Below are 20604 nucleotides of genomic sequence, written 5' to 3'. Positions count from 1 at the left end.
CAGAAAGTAGACCGTTCTTGTGGAGGAGGGACTAAATGCAGGAGGTGGCGTTTATAACGATGGAGCCGGAGTTTGAACTCCAGGCAGGTTGGCTGGCGATCTCTCACCTTGTCTAGTCGAAGGCAGCAGAAGGGCACCTTCTCCTGCAGGAGGTGGCAGAGAGTGGGTGAGCTGCCAATGTAGGGCGAGTTGAGAGGGTACCCTTTCACCCACCTTGCAGACAGAGACAGCAGGTCACCCTTGAATACTCAACGAACCTGAGAAAGAATATCTTCGACATTGACCTTAAAATTAAAAATATAATCAGCTGTCCCCATCTCCCTTATTACCACCTCCCAGAAATAGTCACCTGCAATCCTACTACATGGTACTCAGGCATTAACCCAACTCAGTTACCCAGAATTCCTACTCACTGGTACTTACTCGCAGTGTCCCCCCCAGTATGGGCTAGAGTGGCCTGCACTTCCTCCTTCTTCTCCATCTTCCCCCGCCTCATCATCGGACTGGTCCCCCAGCAAATCGAAAGTGGGGCCGTTGACTTCCCCCAGGTCCAGAACTGGGGCGATGCTGTGCCGTCTTTGCTGGGTGGAGTCTGCTGTGGCGGGAAGGGTCAGTGTGTTCCCCCCGCCGACAATTGGTTTGGCCCCACCCCCATCCCCGCCTCCGCTGCCACCGCTCCCTGTGGTAACTCCGCCTCTAGCTCCGCCCCCAGCTCCATCACTGCTGTCACTGGAGTCATGGAGGTCAATGGCAACGGTGCCTGTAAGGGGTGGAAGACAGTGGATGGTGTGAAGGGGTAAACAGCAAGTATGCTTGACAATATGAAGCCGCCACAAGGCCTTGAACGTATTGTAGCTACGGAGTTTAAGGACCGCGGCGGCAGTGGGAGGAACTGACCCATGCTGGCAATGATGCTGTGGACGGGCAGGCGTGTCAGCCCATGGTAGATGTTCTGGGGTGCGCTGTCCGCCCCTTTCCCAGGGCCCCTCAGAGACTCTCGGTGGCCCCGGACAAAGGCAGAATTCTCCTCCTTGGAGACGTTGATGTAAAAGCAGGTGTCGGAGGCAGCCATTATGTGACATGGTCCGGGGTTCAACAGGATGTTGGCAGTGTCTAGTCTGCGCACTCCAATCAAACAAACTCCGTACCTGCACCAGATAAAGGATAGGTGGGAAGAGATTAATATATGTTTGTTTGTGTGCGTGTGCGTGTATGTACGTATGTACATAGGAGGTAAGGTTGAAAATTCACTCACTTCTTCTGTACATGGAAGGAGGTGAAGGTGAAGCTCTTGCCCTGGTACTCCCCGAAAAATTTGCTCTCCTCCAGGCGGATGTGATGCACCTCATTGGCTGAGCAGCGACGGTAGGTGCGCTGCCATTGGTCCGTGGAGCTGGCCACGCCCTCCCTAACAGCGATGGATTGGCAACGAGAGGGAAAATGTCAAGAGCAAATGTCAATTTCCCTTCATTTCCCCAGAAACAGCTATTAGAGGCTCGTGTTTCGGTTAACCTTTCGGGAACATCTGTCAAACATGCCTTTTGAAGCCCCGATCCACAATGAAACACCAGTGTGCAGTGATGTTAGAGCATCACTGTGGAAACCTTTAACGCACCGGAACAGGGAGACTCTCGAGATATCCGATTTTGCGTAGCGTTCAAGTGACAGCCTGGGCATCGGTTTCCGTTTGAACTTCCACGGGAGGCCGCGATTACAACCTTTCTATGCACCTACTGCAATCCTCGCTCTAGTCAGAGGTAGCGACACACAGAAGCGGAGTGTGAGGGGGTGGCTGGGGATGTCTGTTTCCGTGAGTGACAACATGAGGAGAGGGGGTTAGACATCGGTGAGATGAGAAAAAAGGCTTCCTGCAAACAGAAGAACATTAAACAGCAGACTGAGGGATCCAGGATTCCCGTAGAGGCCTCACGCTCCGGTCTGCTTTGACAGCTCCGCCAAGGGCGAGTCGGCCGGGAAGCGAGTGGCGCGGACGAGCGGACGTGTGCACTCTTAGGGGTTGGCATCGCTTGTTATTTCTGCTACTGTTGTATGAAATTATCACAGTGCAAATGGAGGAAAACTGCACCCAACACACACACACACACACACACACACTTCTATGAGGAGATATCCGCAATAAAAAGTGTGAGCAAAGCACTTAGTTGCTAGGCTCCTTTTTATTTCTCTTCATCTTCATGGATAACTAATTGCCAACATGACCCCTCCAGTCATAGGCTTCCTGCCACCTGTTTCTTGCCCCCCTTGGAGAGGCACTGACCTGTTGAGGGGCTGGAAGGCACCTGCATTTTGCCTCCAGGGCTCCAGAGGCGCTGTCCTAGAGGGAACAGGAAAGAGAGGCAGATAAAATCTGACAGATTTAACACCGAACAGACAATGCTATATAAGCAAGTGTGTGTTCTGTTTACATTTCAATTTATTGTACCACTGCATGGGGGTGCGGTGGCGCAGTGGGTTGGACCGCAGTCCTGCTGTCCGGTGGGTCTGGGGTTCGAGTCCCACTTGGGGTGCCTTGTGACGGACTGGCGTCCCGTCCTGGGTGTGTCCCCTTCCCCCTCTGGCCTTACGCCCTGTGTTGCCGGGTAGGCTCCGGTTCCCCGTGACCCCGTAAGGGACAAGCGGTTCTGAAAATGTGTGTGTGTGTGTGTGTGTGTGTGTGTGTGTGTACCACTGCACTTTATTCCATAGTGTTTTTAGTTTAGTTGCTAGTTATTGTGGGGGCGCGGTGGCACAGTGGGTTGGACTGGGTCCTGCTCTCTGGTGGGTCTGGGGTTCGAATCCCGCTTGGGGTGCCTTGTGATGGCCTGGCGTCCCATCCTGGGCGTGTCCCTCCGCCTTCAGCCTTATACCCTGAGTTGCCGGGTTAGGCGCCAGTTCTCCGTGACCCCATATGGGACAAGCGGTTCAGAGACTGTGTGTATGTGTGTGTTAGTTATTGTGAATTGTACTGTAATAGTATATGCTGTCCTCTACGTCACACCGTGGCCCAGGAAAAATGCGATTTCACGCCGATGTATGTTCTAAACACATTGTGGAAGTGACAATAAAGTTGACTTTGTGTGTGTGTGTGTGTGTGTGTGTGTGTGTGTGTGTGTGTGTGTGTGTGTGTGTACACGCATGCACTTACTGTCCCCTAGATGAATGGATCAAAAGGGTGATGAGTGTGGAGGTGGCAGGACACACACAATTCAGGGCCAACATAGCATACTTGAACTCCTCCTCACACACCACATGATCTGCGGAAGAAAGAAGGGCAGGCAGCAGTGAGACACACACAAATGGACAGTTCACGCCGTTCATTTGCTCGAGTTTCTGTTGAGGATTTTTCCATCACCATTAGAATATCTATCATTGCTATTGGACCGTTTACATAATTATTGCCGGTTTTTGACATCTGAAGTTAATTTGTATACATTAGGCCTCATTTTTATGTTAATGTCATTGGTGGCAAGTCTGCTGGAGAAGTGTTTCCTTTGTGTAGGTACTTAACCGCTGTCTCTGTGAATTATAATAGGCGCTTGTTTGTCTACGTGAGAGCGACACAAATAACACACACCAGTCTTATTTATGAGTCAAGGGTTCGATTTGTCATCCTCACAGCGCCGCCTGTCACTCAAGCGGCAGCTCCTCAGACTGCTGTCGGATCTCGCACGGTTGTTCAAAAGGGACCATTATTTTTAACTGCTCACAAAGGATTATGTAACATCAAACGTGACATTTAGATAGCAGCACGCGCCAAGGCCCACTTGCGACAAGTCATATGTGGCTGTCCCACGCGGCGCGGCGAACGAGCTGCTAGGCATCAGCCAAGGAGAAGGAGGAGGCATGACCCTGAGGTCGTCCGTGGGTCATAAGGTTCGAATATCACGGCGATCGTGTTTCAGAGGAAATTAGCACAGGCAGGTATTAACAGCAAGGAGATTAAGTGAAATCACAGGAGATGCTGAGAAAAAAAAAAAAAAAAAACCATACCTCTGACATGGAAAAGCATGTATCCAACGAAATGAAGCTCCTAAAACGCTGTATATGCACATTTCATCTTAAACATCCTTCCTTCATTAATCTGTAATGGTAAAGAGTTCATGCAAATTGGAGCTGCATCATAGAAACATCACAAAATACATTTAAAGGCTGTTTTTTTTAGAGAGGGCACTGCTATAAATAGAAGAGATAATTAAGTGGACAAAGACCCGGCAAAGCGGTAGTCCCAGCAGCCTGTGAGCTGTTACGCCGTGAGATGGTGGCGTCCATGTCGCCACCGCACCACTGTGCATGTGGGAAAACACGATTCGATTGTCACCACGTCATTCTCTTGGGCCACCCCTCATGCAGGTGTGTGTGGACAGGCCATCCTGCTATTTTAGGGCTGTTGCAAAAAGGGCTCTCATCTCTGGAACCCATTTTTCTCTCTCTCTCTCTCTCTCTCTCTCTCTCTCTCTCACACACACACACACAAGTGCAAAGTTTGTTTCACGAAGACACACAGCGCGTGCACGAACAGAGCTGTTAAATTCCACTAATGAGGAAAATGCACCTTTCTTCCAGCAGCACCGGATCCCCTCTTTCTGGTCTGTTGGCTTTTTATTATTTTCCTCATTTACTCAGGTTTGCCAGAATAGTTTAATCTCAATTTGTGCATTATTTACTTATCTGACACTTTTCTCCAAAGCAATTTAAATACTGAGCCACATACTGTAAATTGATTCAACCATTTACACAGCAGGGTAATTTTTACCATCTCTGTGCAGAGTAAGTTCCTCGATCACGGGTCTTACAGCTTTAGGTTGGATTCATACCCAGGATTTTTTGACTGCAAAATAACAGTTCTAACTATTGGGCTACCTGCTGTCTGTGGAATGAAAACTTGATTTTAAAGCTTTGCTATGCCTATATGCTTCTGTAATGGAGTATTTAAGAATGTCTAACTGCCGAAACGGCCTATGCAAGAAAGCGCAACATTCCAGGCACTTCGTCCCTTTCGGTATCAGCCTGTTCCCATAGGATATCAAGGGAACGCAGATTTACGTAGTTCCCATGGGACTGTGCGTGATAAAAGGGATAAAACTGGCGACGGTTGGGAGTGTTTTATGAAAGGATGGGAGATTGAGGGGCACCTTGACCTGTTTGGAATGATGAAACAAAAACATGTATCTCACCCATGCTTGCGAAGAACCACGCTAAAATATAACCTACTATGCTCATGTGAGACAAGAACCACCAAGTGAAGAAAGCAAATGTGCATCGGAATATCGACTTCATTGCTCAGCTCCGACAGGTGCAGTTATGCTTAAAGGACAGCTAATCTAGCTTCACACCTGGCGGGTTGCTTGAGGAAGCACAGGTCATAAAGCGGAGAACAACATGGCTCGGCCGTGAAAGAATAAAGAACTTAAGAGCCCCTCCAGCAACCTGAACCCCTGGGAGCCCTTGATTTCCACTCCCAACCCTTTCACACACGGCCTTGCCAGCAGATATCGGCAGATGTCTCCATATCAAACAAAACCATTTCAATACCCCCAACCTCAAGCCAAGCGGTCTAACTGGGCACAGTTAGATTAATCAGGACTTCCACCCCTCCAAGAGCGCATTACACATTCTTTCTTCTCTCCATGATCAATGGAGGCGTGTGATGTGATCGCACCGTTCTGCGATCTCCCTGGTGAGGATTTATTATGTGGTCAGGACTATCCATGCGCAGCTAATTAAACAAGCAAGCAACTTCACGCAGGTGAATGTCTTGTTTGTTGACACACTTTCCACATGGCAGACGTATATAATCTGCACTTGGATGGGGGGGGGTATCTGGCAAGAGCTGGGAGGGACACCCACAAACTGAACAAGCATGGAGACACATGTTACCGGTTGGGTCTGGCACACAGTCATTGTCTAGCACAACTAAAGCCATCATTCATTTTCACTTCATTTGACATTTTTCTCCAAACCAACTCTTCCAAAGCAACAGTACTAAGGTACTTACACGGATTCACTCACTTATACAGCTATGTAATTTTCACTATATCAGAACAAGGTAAGTACCTTGATTGAGGGTACTACGGCATGGAGTAGATTCAAATATGAGTCATTGCAAGGCGATGGCTTTAACCACTGTGCCACCTGCTCCCCATCTAGTGTTACCACATCAGCAGCCCTGCTGTCAGCTGCCAGTCAAAGCAGCAGCAATGCAGAAGTTCCCACGATTGCCCCAGGTGGTCTGCAGCTCCAGGCCCATCATCATGCTACTTTCCAGCTGTCAGTCCTCCACCAAGACACAAGGCCCAGCTGGAGGTATGCTAATCAAAGGGATACAAGTATGTAATGAAGAATACAGGTGTGGTACGAGTCTTGCTCCAGAAGTCCAAAATTAAATAAATAAACCAGCACAGGTGTTTTCGGGCTTCTTTAACCAGGGTTGAGAAGGCCTGGCCGTTATGTGACCACTGGACGGTTAACAACACGATGGCAAAAGTCAAAGAGGATCATTTCAGCTCCTTCGCACTGTCAGCACTGCTCCTGCTGAGGAGGAGGGGAACATGGCACATGGATGTGGGTGGCAGGGGGGTGGTTTTGCAGGAAGGCTTTCGTTATTGTGAACCCCACTGAATTTGGCTGATATGCACTCTTGAGCATCCAACGGGTAGTTTTAACAAGGAAGAGAGATGACTGACTCAGAAGGAGCACCGCAAGACCACAGCGGACACATCACACACCTGCACTTCGGGTCCCTTCCCTCCCACTCTTTCCTTGATGCTGTTGCTCTACAAATGCCAGCAATGTCACCATATCCCATCCCCCAAGTGTCCCAAGAGCCCTGGGGAGACCCATAAGCTGTCCTTGTCACTCTTCCAGCACATCTTCCCAGTGAAAAATCACACAATTATCTGCTATTAACAACACGTTGTGAGGTCAGAGGAACACATGTCGGGCTCCCATTCATGTGCTCCTGTAACTCCGGTACTGCAGCACAGGAACAGTGAGGAGCAGTGGAAATTGCAAAGATATAGAAATTCTCATACACAGGCTGAGTAACTGCGTGTTGCTGTCACACACACGGGCCATCAGATCAGTTTTTCACGTCAAAGGACACGGAACCCATATACGAGTGTAACACACTTCCCTTATGCAACAGGAACAGGAAAAACCACTATAGCAGTTTATGAAACCATATAGACTGGTACAAAAACATTTACAGTATGTCCATCACATGATCGCTTTGCATCCACAGCAGGTATTTTATTCTGTATTCTGTGGCTTCTCTACTTGTATAATTTTGGGACAGAGATGCACACTTGATGTCAAACCCAACAGGTTGTAGTCAGTCTGACTACCTGTTTGCTGGTTAAATCTAGTGTATGAACCTCTGGATGACCTTGGAAAAAACCACTGTTCATGTAAATAAAGCCTTAATGTAGCAGTCAAATGAAGAGCATCTAGCGTCTAACATTTATTAGTAACGCTACACAGAGCCACTAACGGCATGGTATCGGCACACTTTACAGAGCCAAAGACATCGGCAGTGATCTCGTGAACTTTATATCTTTATATAACAAATATCCGTTAGCCAAAAAATCTTGAAAAGAAAGCAAAGAGGCTTCTAAGGCACAGAAAGATAAACTGAAAAGAAAAAAAAGTAAGAGATCAGTTAGAAACCATATTTTCTGTCTTATAGCCAATTATTTTTATTGCTATAAGAAGTAATGGTAGCAACCTCCTGTGATATTATGGCTCTAGGGTTTGTTTCTTAGTGTGTATGTGTGTATGTTTATTTGCATATACACCTGTTCCTTACCTAATGGGGTTCATTTGTTCCAGGCTGAGGGGATTGAACTGCACTCTGTTTCACGCAAATATACAACATGCATGTAACAAATTCATTGCAGCCACAGACACACACACACACACACACACACACACACACACTTGCTTGTTTCCCACTTTTCTCTGACCTGCAAACTTCACATGGAATTTGTTCTCAGGCTTGAGGATCTGGACGTAAAGGGGACAGTTGGGTGCAAAGTCCTTCACCGCCCAAGCCCTCAGGATGGTCTGATGATCCTGAGACAATGAAAATGGCAGAGCTGCTTTAACTGAAACAACAGCCACAACAACGGCCTGGTCAACAATGGTCTTCTATGATCATATCCACAGAAGCTGTGAATTACCTACAGCCATACCTATTGGTTCCCATGGGGAACACAATAACTGCTATTGGCTATCACCGCAACAGAAATCACTGCCAGTCTTCAATTACCATCCTAACATTAACATTTATTTATGTAGCTGATTTTTTTTTTTTCCAAATCAACTTAAGCGTGTCAAGTTTGTATAAAAAGCTTCTTAAAATGATTTACCCATTTACAAAGGTGCGCAAATTTTACTGGAGCAACTCAAGGTAAATACCTTGCTCAAGGGAACTACAGCAGGACCGAAGCACATTCAAAGTCTCGCACTCTCACTCACTGATGCATGCCCGCTCTAATGATCTGATTTTCTCATTCTAGGCATGTGACAATGTATTGGGTTTTATGAGGCTGAGAATTAGACAGAACACAAGGGAGGAAGGAAGGAGAAGAACTTAAATGAGGAGGACGAGGAGTGCCAGCTCGCATACTTAACCGTGAAACAAGGGCTGGAGGACAGAAGACAGACAAGAGAAACTGAGAAAATGGGATGTAGAAACATGCAGGGGACAAGGGAACGGGGGGTGGGAAAGAGGGAACGGACTCGGGCAACCTACAGCGGCGATGCGGTCAACTTCGAATCGGTTGCTGAGGATAAAGCAGGCCTCTGCATCGTCCATCCTGTAGCCGAGAGTGCGGGTGGGCGAGGCCATACCAAAGGCAGGTATGGACAGGTAGGACAAGCCATCGAAGGGGCAGCGATGGCACATTATATCAGCGCATGAGTAAGAGAAGAAAAAGGGCAGGGTTAGTCAGATTAAAGTATAGAGGGCTCGATTAACCAGGTTACTGGACTAGAGTGGGCATCAGAGTGGCGAAACAGGGTAAAAAGTGGCAAAGGCTAGCAGAAGAGAGCAGATGAGAGGAAAGAGAACAGGATTAGTCAGGTTGATAGGAGTGAGGGAAAAATGGAAGAGAAATGGTACTTCCCTATTAAAATGCTCCGACTAAGAAAGTGAGCCCAGAGGCAGATATTATATTTCTTGTATTTTTGGAAGTTTTCTGGAGACTTCAGTACAATCTCTAGTGGCATCTGATTTCAACAAATCCACCACCGTTGGACACCTCGCGGCAGCCGGCAGCAACAGTGTGAGTCAGCTGCTCTGGGTTCTTTTCAGGCCAAATGAAGCCTCAAAAAGCCCCTCTGGGGTGTTTGCGTGTTTCTGCTGGTCACATACTTGGCCCTCATGAGGTCCTGGTCCTTGAGGGCGGAGCCTTGCAGGTAGATGACCCTCTGTGCCCACAGCGGAATGTGTAGCACCCGGCGCACCTGGACGTCCATCTCTGCCGGGCACAGTATCACGACATAATAGTCCTAGTGATAGACACACACACACACACACACACACACACACACATAATTAAGTGTTGCTTTCCTTCAAAAAGCACAAAACAGGGTAAAGGGTAGCTCATCCCAGGGGATACAAACTAACAAATATAGTAGGTCCGCAGGTTGCAAATGAAAACGTGTCAGGTTCAACACGCTCACACACACACACACACACACACACACACACACACACACACACACACACACACACACACACACAGAGAGAGAGTATAGGGATCTAATGGAGTTCATTTCAATTCGGATCCTTATGGACTGCTCCTGCTCAGCTTCCTTTCAGATCCAAATGAAAGCAACATTTGGAATTCTATTAACACTTAACACTACTGAGCAAATTAAAGTAATAATATTTTATTCAGCAAGTTACTGAGCAGCAGTTCAGCACTTAAACCAGTGCTGGGGAGGCAGGGTTCCCAAAGAAAGAACAATACACTCCTAATATGCGCTTGGAGTGGGTGTAGGCTACGAGCAACTTCTCATTGGCTACGTTCACCGTACGTTTACATAACATAGCCTAGTTACTGGACAGATTTGGAGGTTTCGAATTACGTGCGTATTAGGACAGAAGAAACAAAACATGAGAGCGAGGGACACGGGGCTTCTCACGGCCGGGGCCTCAAGGCAGCCCCGTGTACCTGACCTCCGCAGTCCAAGACCAAACAACAAGCTACGCAAACTATTCTCTCGCACAACCGATCTAATCTGCCCCCCGCCCCCGAGTGGTTCAGAAAAGCTCTCAGCCCACTGCTGGACCATTGATTTTTTTTTTCTCCCCCACCCCGGCCCTGATCCTCTTTGCTGCAGAAGGTTTAATGTGTTGCCACGGCGCTGGAGGCAGAGTCGCCATGGGGACGGACCTGCAGTCGTGGATGGGCGTAGAACTCGTTGAGGAAGTCCATGAGCAGGTCGATCTTGAGGCAGCTCACGCACAGCACCACGTGCTTCTCCGTCTGCGCCCGGTAGCGGCTGTAGTTCCCACCTGACTTCTGGCGCTCCATCCAGAGGAAGGCCAGCTGCTCGAACTGGATCGAGGGGCAGAGGGGCAAGAAAAGCTTCAGCCGCCGCTTTAACGTATCCTGACAGGGCTTTAAAAATTCGAGGCCTCTGAGGAGTTGGGCCGGCGGCACTAATGGTGGAAGAGTGTAAAGCTGCGTGACTGCACATAATAAACGAGCTCTTACTGCTCCCGTTGTGTTTATCTGCCTATTTTTTTTTTTTTTTTTAAGTTCTAGAGTTTACTACTTTTTTCACACAACGTGTAAAATTGGTAAATTATTAGCTATTTAGTTAGTAATTAATTATTATTATCATTATTATGATAACTGATGCCATTCTCATAGACAACTTATACTGATAGGTTTATACACCAAGCTATTTACACTGATTTACCTGTTTATACAGCTGGGTAACATTGACTGTACCAATTCACGGTAAGTACCTTGACCAAGGGTCCTATAGCAGGAGGTCTGGATTCAGTCCTAGGTCCTTCAAGTGGAAGGCAAAAGCTCTAACTACTATGCCACCTGCTGTCCCTACAGTGAGCTGCACTGAACCGAACCGAGGGAGTGGGCGAAACATCCGGAACGAAAGGGAAATCAGGGCTCAATATGATTGTTGGAGTGGTGCAGGCTACTGAGTGCTATCTGCAGGACCCATGGGGGGCCAAGGGGGTCTGCATTCGCAGAGACAGGGCACTGTGACGGATATAGAGAGAAGTGAGAGGTAAAGGCGTATCACAGTAATAACCCCAGATGGGGTCCAGGGGGTGAGCGGAGGCAGGGCCACACCGATAAATGTCAGGGGCATTTCCAGATGAAAGTTGGGGAGCAGGGGGTCAATCTGTGTCCAGCTGCCACTTCCCGTGCAGCTCAAACACATGCGGCCCCCACCCACTGTGGTTTTCATTTAGAAACAACCCTGTGCCGCGTCGCAGGACCCGGGCCAACTAAGTCAGGTCCCCGCAGGGGGGTTTGAAAGGTCCAGCCCCGCTGGTGCAAGTCTATCAGAACTCGGTGAGGACTCCGTGGTTATGACCCTTCTGAACGGAGGTGAGGAGCGGAGTGGGGGATGGGGGAGGCGCACAGGAAAGGGTCCAACCTCAAGGGGGGCAACTAGCCGATGCTTTCCAGACAGAGCATACAGCATTGTCATAAGCCACAGATCATACCTTCATAAGTACAGAATAACACTCATAAATGCATATGTCAACAGGTATCGATTGCTGGGCGAGGGTTAAGGTGAATGATTCCACGTCAGAGCAGAAAAGCACCGTGACCACAACACTGTAAGTACCACAGAGGCTCTGAGAAATGTGCAAAGGCCGAGTTCATGAAGATGCCATGAAGGTCTCCAGTGGGGACAAAACCAAGGAAGCAACTGACAGTGTTAGGATACTTACTACTATTTACCCATTTGTACTTTAGCAATTGAGGGCAAGTACCTTGATTAAGGGTACTAAGGGAAGAGTGGGATTCAAACCTAGGCCTCTCGAGTGGAGGGTAACAGTGCTAACCACTGCGCTACCTGCTGGCCCATGCAGCGCACCTCAGCACGATGCTGATGGACAAAGCGGAACTGCGACCGCAAGGCTACAGGTTCCAGTGCCACAGCCCACCTGGATGGGCAGCACGATGAGCGCCACGCAGATCATTATGACCACCAGGAGCTGGGAGGGCCAGATGCGCGGCGTGACGTCGCCAAAGCCCACCGTGGAGAAGGTGACCACGCAGAAGTAGAGCGAGTCGAAGAGTGTCAGGTTGTTCCCGGCCCTCTCCAGGTGCTGGATCCCGCAGATGCTAAGCGTTGGGACATCGGAGAAAGGAATCAAAACATGTGCCGCAACTATGGGTCGAGCGTGCGGATACCCACCAGGCGGCGATCTGTGTGTATGCACCCCCTGCACCCCAGTTTCTGAGCGTGTGTGTGGATGCACGCGTGTGCGCATTGCTACGGAGCTGAGAGTCCTCTTGCTTGGAGAATTTCTGCGTGAAATATGCAAGCGGGAGTGCGTGAGAGAGTGTTTGTGCATGTTGCTAAGTGTGTTTTTGAGTGTTTTGAGCTCAAACGCGTGCGAGAGAGGGTGGTTGTGAGTGTTTTCAATGATACGGCCACCAGAGAGAGGTGCGTTTGAATGAATATGCATGCTTGTGCACGTGTGCGTGTGTGTGCGCGCGCGCGCGCACAGGGCCTCGTGGAGTCAACAGTACTGTCAGGCTTGAAAAGGTCAGCTCTCTCAGAAGAGCCCCTCCAGCTACGGAACACGTTTTCACACAGGGCCGGGCTAACAGCAGCAGCCCCAGGGTGACCACAACAGAGGCTCGGGGAAGATTTATAAATAGACCCTGCTATTTTTAGGTAGCGATTGCAACAGAGACCAAAAAAAGGACTGCAGGTTTTATAGTCTTGCTTCACAATCTTACTACGCTTGTTAAAAACAGGGATGAGGTTTAAAAAAAAAAAAAAAAAAGATGAGGCACAGCAGACTTTAAAGACGGAGCATGTAAACCATATCGGTCGCACGGTAGACACCTGGAGCAGCTCCTTGCACTCACCAGGTGAACATGAGGCACACGAGCGTGCAGACCAGGATGAGGACCTGGTTGAACATGGCTGAGTGGGTACGCTGGATGGCTCTGTGCAGATCGTTCTGGAACAGGGTCAGAGACAGAGGGAGACAAATGGCAGGTGAGCAAAAATACTCCCAAATCCATCAGCGTTCGGGGCACATAGATGGGGCTGATGGTGCGATGATGTGGGTTACAGGAAGGGCACTGAAATGACACCGGTGAGAGGGCATGGCTGAAAGGAGCAGGGTGAGATTACGGCATGACGGTGCAGTAGCACTCCCAAGCTCATCTGAAGATGTAGCAAAGCTGAGGTGCGGTCCACGAGGACGGCCAAGCGGGGGGAGAGAGGGGCTCGCGGGGCCGAGCTGAGGATGAATAAGATGGTAATTAGGTTGGATGGGGGGGGTTTGTAATAGAGAGATCAATGTGCAGCAGGGAGCGGGGAAATTGCCGATTGACGCTCTGTTTACTATCATGTTCTCCAGCGCGTGCTTTGCCAGCCAGCAGTTGAGAAACACTGGGATGAACAGGTTCCTGAGCGACGGCACAAACACCTGGCGGCACAGAGGGAAAAAGGAAGCACAAAGAACACAGTTACCGTGTATGTTTGCCATCACTAATCATTTCTGTGTGTTGAAGTCAATGCGCTCATATCAGCAATGGTGTTTTTAAGGGTTTAAATGCTTAGAGGGAGCAAGAAGTGTGAGACGCTTCTGCAACCGGAATGCTGTCGGTTCGAATCCCCGAAGAGGCTCTGCTGAGCATTTAACGTGAGTGTTCTTAACCGTTTAACCTGAATTGAGCGCTCTTGAGAATTTAAAGTGAACTGTTCCCACAAAATTTCAGACACTATAAAACAGCAAATTAATAATTACAATGACAAATTATATCATATTCATTTAACAGACACTTTTCTCCAAAGCAACTTCCAATGAACTCTATGTAGTGTTACCAGCCCATACACCCTATTCACCGCAGTGACTTACACTGCTAGATACACTACTTACAATGGGTTACTCATCCATAGATCAGTGGAACACACACACACTCTCCATCACTCACACACTTTGGGGGAACCTGAACAGCATGTCTTTGGAAAACGAAAACCCACACAGAGAACATACAAACTCCACACAGACTGAGAGGGGATCGAACCCACATCTTCTCGTACCACCCAGGTGCTGTGAGACAGCAGCGTTACTCACTTTACCATTGTGGCCCCCATTGCCACCATAATTGTCCATGGCACCTTATAAGGTACACCATACTAAACTACTTACCATGATGTACCCATCTATACACCTGGGCAATTTTTACCATTCCAGCAGCAGTTTATCCCCTCTGTCCGGTTTCACAAGTTTTTTTTTTTTTATTATTTTCTTTATTTAGATAAGTTCACCAGATTTTTTTCATCTCCATTTGTGCATTATGATTTATTAATTTGGCTGAAACCTCACCCCAAAGTGTGAGGTTTCTATACTCAACTTTTTACAAATATTCACCTGTTTATGAATCTGGGTTATTTTTATTATATCAATTCAGGTCAAGTACCTTGATCAAGGGGTAGGACTCAGCAGTAGGTGGAACTCAAACCCCAGTCCATGGATTGCAAGGCAAGAAGTCTAACCACTACACCACCTGCTGTTCCAATATTATTAATATATAACCATTATTAATAAACCCCGATACAACCTGCGAGCACAGTTCACATTTCCCACTCACCGTGACGACGAATGGAACGGCGCTGATCATCTCCAGAATAAACGGAACCCGCAGCACTTGCTCCCAAACGTTACCCTGGAAACAGTAAGAAGAATATGAGGTTGCGGGGTCAGGAGGTCAAGACTGGGGAAATGTCACAGGCTAGGAGGGGAAGAGGGATGTAACACCTGCTACTTACCCAACACACACGTGGAGCACACTTGGACTATTAGGAAGCCTCATTAGGAGGCGAACCTGTAGCCGTTCAACCGGCACTGCGGTTCTTCTGATGATGCTCGTATTTATCGCATTCGCAATCTGCGCAGTCAGCGTGGGGAGCAGCTGGCCCCCTTCCAGCAGGAAGCCTGATACATGGCTCAGATTTGTGGGTGGACGGTGCCCGAGCATTTCCATGAAAATCAATGAGGTTTCAGTCCAAAGACTGACTACCCTTCACACTCCCTGCTGACCGCGAGCAATTTGCTTCAAAGGAAGCGACTGCTCCGTTGATGTTGCTTGGTGGTGTCGTTCCACTTTTAGTTATATATAAATAATAAAAAGCTTCTGGAACAGCCAAAGCTTTAAAGTCCTGTGATGGTTTATCTGTCAAGTGTTGGAAACCGCAGGGAGGCAACACGGTTTTCGTGTGCCCACACACGCATGGTGCAGAGCAGACACACACAGCAAGTTGTGCCCTCACCTTGTAGCTGAGATACACCAGCAGCATGGTCTCCAAAAAGCTGATGAAAGCCACCAGCACCTGGAGGGTGAAACAGGAGAGAGCAAGGGAGGGAGAGTGACGAAAGTTGCGGAGTTCGACGTGGTGGAATGAGTCCCTCAGAGCTGCTGAATCCCTTCTGACATTCAATAAGTTCTCAAATCCATCTCCTTCAGACCCACTTCTGTCCTGATCTCCTAATTGCTCCACGAACTTGCCTCACACCACCCGCGACCATGCCCTTTGTATTTCCTGTCAATTCTATATGTAGCTGCTGCCATTATGCGGTGCAAGAGAACTCAGTGTCTGTCTAAATCACTTAACCTGCTGTTGGTGCACTTTTGTTTACTCTGACATGTACCTGGCTTTGGAGGAAAGCGCTTGGAGATCCAATAAATATAATACAAATGGTATATTGTGAAAGTGGCGCCGTGTGTCCGAGACGAACGTAAGGTGGTGGTGACACCTTACCTGTAGGGCCCAAAGGGGCACAGGTCTGTTCACCCAGATGATGAGCGACCTGTGGGTTAACAGTAAACAGAAGGGGGACATGTTAGACAGTGGCTGGAAAAAGAGCAGAAAGTGCTTATTCTAACATGAATATTCAAAGACAGCTAACCAGAAGTTCACACACACACACACACACACACCATCTGAAACTACATGTCCCATATGGGGTTGCAGCAAGCTGGAGCCTAACCTGGCAACACAGGGCATAAGGCTGGGGGGGGGACACACCCAGGATGGGATGCCAGTCTGTCACAAGGCACCCCAAGCGGGACTCAAACCCCAGATCCACCGGAAAGCAGGACCCGGTCAAACCCACTGCGCCACCGCGCCCCCCTAACCAGAAGCTTGTTCGTTCAAATCCCAAAAGAGCTCCTTTTGAATCTTTGAGCTACATACACACGCACACACATTATCAGAACCGCTTGTCCCTTACAGGGTCACGGGGAACCGGAGCCTACCCAGCAACACAGGGCGTAAGGCCGGAGGGGGAAGGGGACACACCCAGGACGGGACGCCAGTCCGTCGCAAGGTACCCCAAGCGGGACTTGAACCCCAGACCCACTAGACAGCAGGACTGCAGTCCAACGCACCCCCGAGCTACATACTAAACCTAAATAATGTCAGTGGTACAGCGTATTAGATCACGCATAAAGATTTAACTGTACAGTAGGACCCCAGTATCCACTGTTTCAGTTACCGCGATTTCGCTTAACCGCAGTTGACCGCGGTCTGAAAGAATTAAACAGAAAATTCCAGAAATAGAGTAAACATTCATAATTTAAATTGCGTGCCGTTCTGAGTAACGTGATGAAATTTCGTGTGGTCCAGCCCGGGACGTGAATCATCCCTTTGTCCAGCGCATCCACGCTGTATCCGCTACCCGCCCGTTAGTCACTTAGTAGCCGTCTCGGTTATCAGATCAGCTCTCATGATATCGCACTGCTTGTGTTCAGGTAACCCTTATTTTGCTTATGATAATATCTTATTGTGCCTAATTTATAAATTAAACTTTATCATAGGTATGTACAGTACGTACAGTATAGTGATCGCTACTATCTGCGGTTTCAAGCATCTGCTGGGGGGCTTGGAACTTATCCCTCCGTGGATACAGCAGTCCTACTGTAATTACATTTAAATGCAAATGCAATAAATCACAGTCAAAGCAACAGCAGGATTGTAGGGAGGGAGAATTAGCAGGAGCCTGGGGTGCATAAATCGAAGACAAGGCGCCGTGAAGGGAACTTCCCACACTCACGACAGATGGACACGAGGCGCACAAATCACGGGGCGCGACAGGGACAGTTCTCCAGTAAAACCCCCGACACCACAACAGATGGGCTTGCGCTCCGCTCAACTGGTAGGGGAACCCCCCCACCCCCCACAACCTGAAGGGTGCAGGTCTCACTGAGCTAAAGGCCAGCCCTCTCCAAGTATGATTAGCACAGCATCCGTAAAGCAGTAACCTTTACATCTCATTTGCATGCATTCATTTCGCCGACACTACCATCCTCGATTGCCCTGTTGCACTATATATTTGCATTGTAAACACATTCATGTATTGTGGGTAATCACTTGTCACAGTGCAGGGTCACGGTGGTCCAGAGCTTAACCTGTAGACCGAGAATGTGAGACACTAGGACGCTACAGGTGATCCCCGATTTACGATGGGGCTACATTCCCCGAAACCCATCATAAGTCGAAAATATCGTAAGTCGAAAATTCATTTAATACACCTAATACACATCTCTACGTGACAGACTAGGAGATGCGGATCGCCGAGCATTGCTCCGCACATCGCTTGCCCAGGAAAAAATAAAAATTCGAAGTTCGAAGCACGGTTTCTACCGAATGTCTATTCCCAGCTCAGCGTCATAAAGCTGAAAAAAATCGCAAGTCGAACCATCGTAAATCGGGGATCACTTGTAGTCCCTTGCAGGGCAATCTCACTCACTCACACACATACAGCAGCAAACACTTTTACCTAAGACTGCTGTCATACCATATAATTTGTCATTTATTCAGTTGAAAGAATTGATATCAATGCCTTTATGCAATGGCATGGACACTTCTGAGACTTGAAATTATGGCTTTTGGGTCAAAATGATAGAGACCTCAAAAGGACATACTTAAATCTTGTTTAAATCGTATGTGTTCAATGTGTTTAAACTGGCCCTACAATCAAAGGTCCTGGGTTAAAATAGTTATTCCTCCTGCAGTTCCCTTCAATGATGTACTAACTGTGAATTGGCACAGTATAAATTACCCTGTTGCACAAATGGGCCAATTATTGTAATTTGATTAGTTATCAAACCTAATGTTGTAAGATGCCCTGGACTAAAGCATCACCAAATTTCAAATAATAAAATATGACAATATTTAGGACTTTCACTGATGTTGAGATGCTGGGGACAAGAACAAAAACAGAAGTGATGATGCAACAGTTAACGCAACAGTAACACTAACCGGTTCCGGCTCAGGTCCGAGAGGCTCTACTAATGATGAGGCTCCTGCTCCTCACCTTGTCGATCACTGTGAGAATGACCTGCTGCAATCAGAGGCTAAAATTCTTACCAGTCAAAGTGACTCCACGCGTGTGCCGAGGCGTTCTGCTTGGGACAGTCCGAGCTGCGAACAGAGCGACAGGTGCGGACGCGTAAGCAGCCGGCTGCCTCGGCCACATCTCCACAGAACCCTCCCCTCGGCCCTCTCCAGAGCCACGCAGACCCTCGTCTCCTGCCTCCCTTACCATCCAGCCCTGCCCTCTCGCGGGTCATCCAGCAGGACCCGAATGATGTAAAGCAGACAGCTCAGAACCTTCAAGGAAAAGTTGAAGAGTCGCACCCTCAGACCTGCAGGGAAAAACCAGTCACACAGCTGGAACGCCCCGCAACCACATGGGGGGGGGGGACCACCAGTCTCAGCCGGTCTAACCACTAAACATACAGACATGTTCCATATCTTAGCTTCCTCCATCTAAACACTGACCCACCTTTAAAACACCAAAAATACTCACTGGATCTTTGGTTTTTAATGAAGAAGAGCTTCAGCCTCTCCTTGAATGTGTTCTCGTTCACGTAGAACTCCACCTGCACCCTAAGAACCAGGGTCAGGAGAAGAGGACAGGAACAAAAGGGAGGTTGAGAAGAGGCTGCGAGGAGAGAGAGCGAGAGGGATAGAGACGCAGAACAGGCAGCCTGCGAGGGAGCAGCTCATAATCGCAAGCAGCAATGATCTGAGCAATATCTGTGTGACTATTAAATCTAAGGGATTTGGGAGGAAATGGAGCTTATGGTCATTCCAGAGGTGCATCCTGGCATGGCGAGGACAGTGTCTCTCCTTGGCTTCCCACACAGAGCAATTTAATTATCTCACTTCGAAAATTTATCTATAATCAGCGATGACTGCATTTTCCCCGTCTCCATGTCACATGCTTGCTAACGCGTTAAAGGTTTGCTCATGAATGGTTTAATGATCATTACTGAGGGGTTTGCTCATCGTTTCTAAACTGGCTTAATACAGTGTTTACAAAGCTGTTCATAGTAAGTTCAACAAACGGGAACGGTGTTCCATGACCCTTTAGAAAGGTGATGGAGGGAAGCTCCCAGAAAACAGCTCTTAGTCACATGAACATTTGTATAGTGCTTGCGCGGGGGTGACCGAGAGTCTGTTAGTCACAGATGATCATGAACGAGTGCTCGGCGGTCAAGTTGCTGAATAAGGGGCACCGGCAAGGGATGAGGGAAGGAGGATTGATTAGGAACTCTGGGTTCGACCGGATCAGACAGTACATGGCTCCTCTCTAGTTAATGCTCCAGGCCTGTTGTCTGGATGCTGGGGGTGATCTATGAGCATGTGACCAGATGGCCCCGAGCAGGATTCAGCGCGGAGGAGGAGAACCACATACAGCATGTCCTTAGTTACAGTTTGTCCTGGGTTAAAGAGCGTTGCAGACAGCCCAGCGCACATATGTTCTCTCATAACAGTTTTGTACGCAGTGTCATCTATTTAAACACATAGTCTGTGTCTCCGGTTCTACCCGATAAAGTTGCGCAGGGGGGGCAGATGAGACTGAAACTCAGATAAGATGGCCAAAAAGCAGACTGGGCAGAAAGGATAAGAAGTCTGTGCCCGTATGGGTACAAAGAAGTATACAACTCAGATGGGTGCACCTGCTCAACTTCATCCCATAAATAAAGTACTGTACCGTAATCCAATTTGCCAAACCAGCAATGAATGCCCTGGGCGCCTGGCTCCGTGGCTCCATCTCTCGTGCTGCCCAGCGGTCGCCAGCTGATGCCCGCATTGCCATGGCAACCGGAGCAGCGCTCCCCAGTGGACGACGCTGTCAGTTTGTGATCAAATCTGTGCCTCGGCGCGGTGCACAAATTCACACAGGCGCAAGCACGCACCCACCGAGAACCATTTGCATCTGCTTTAATGATCCTGGTTGCATGCCCGAATCACAGGCCTGCGACCAAACTTCTCAGCTGTCCATATATACAGTATGTGCTCTACAGAGCCGTGCGTAAAGTGATCAAGTCGTCGGACAAAAGGTGTCTTGCACTG

At 48.4% G+C, this 20604-nt stretch overlaps 1 protein-coding gene across 3 annotated transcripts in view; it reads right to left on the bottom strand.

The window, feature by feature from the left end:
* Positions 1-20604, bottom strand: part of kcnt2b (potassium sodium-activated channel subfamily T member 2b) — a 41355-nt gene that overhangs the window by 6722 nt on the left and 14029 nt on the right. For 2 of the 3 annotated variants that reach the window (XM_029253990.1, XM_029253991.1), the window contains exons 2-19: positions 19052-19131; positions 18785-18887; positions 16000-16048; positions 15511-15570; positions 14832-14906; positions 13580-13663; positions 13095-13189; positions 12158-12338; positions 10401-10565; positions 9374-9510; positions 8753-8816; positions 7962-8070; positions 3146-3254; positions 1256-1408; positions 898-1148; positions 719-760; positions 464-637; positions 108-247 (exon numbers count right to left, since the gene is read on the bottom strand). In XM_029253990.1, the coding sequence (XP_029109823.1) occupies positions 108-247; positions 464-637; positions 719-760; positions 898-1148; positions 1256-1408; positions 3146-3254; positions 7962-8070; positions 8753-8816; positions 9374-9510; positions 10401-10565; positions 12158-12338; positions 13095-13189; positions 13580-13663; positions 14832-14906; positions 15511-15570; positions 16000-16048; positions 18785-18887; positions 19052-19131 (2071 nt within the window). The remainder of the gene's footprint in view (positions 1-107; positions 248-463; positions 638-718; positions 761-897; positions 1149-1255; positions 1409-3145; positions 3255-7961; positions 8071-8752; positions 8817-9373; positions 9511-10400; positions 10566-12157; positions 12339-13094; positions 13190-13579; positions 13664-14831; positions 14907-15510; positions 15571-15999; positions 16049-18784; positions 18888-19051; positions 19132-20604) is intronic. The other variant, XM_029253992.1, reaches the window with a different exon arrangement.

The sequence above is a fragment of the Scleropages formosus genome, chromosome 8, assembly GCF_900964775.1.
Source record: "Scleropages formosus chromosome 8, fSclFor1.1, whole genome shotgun sequence".
Lineage (NCBI taxonomy): Eukaryota > Metazoa > Chordata > Actinopteri > Osteoglossiformes > Osteoglossidae > Scleropages > Scleropages formosus.
The sequence above is the reverse complement of the archived record's forward strand: the minus strand, read 5'-3'. Positions and strand labels throughout refer to the sequence as shown.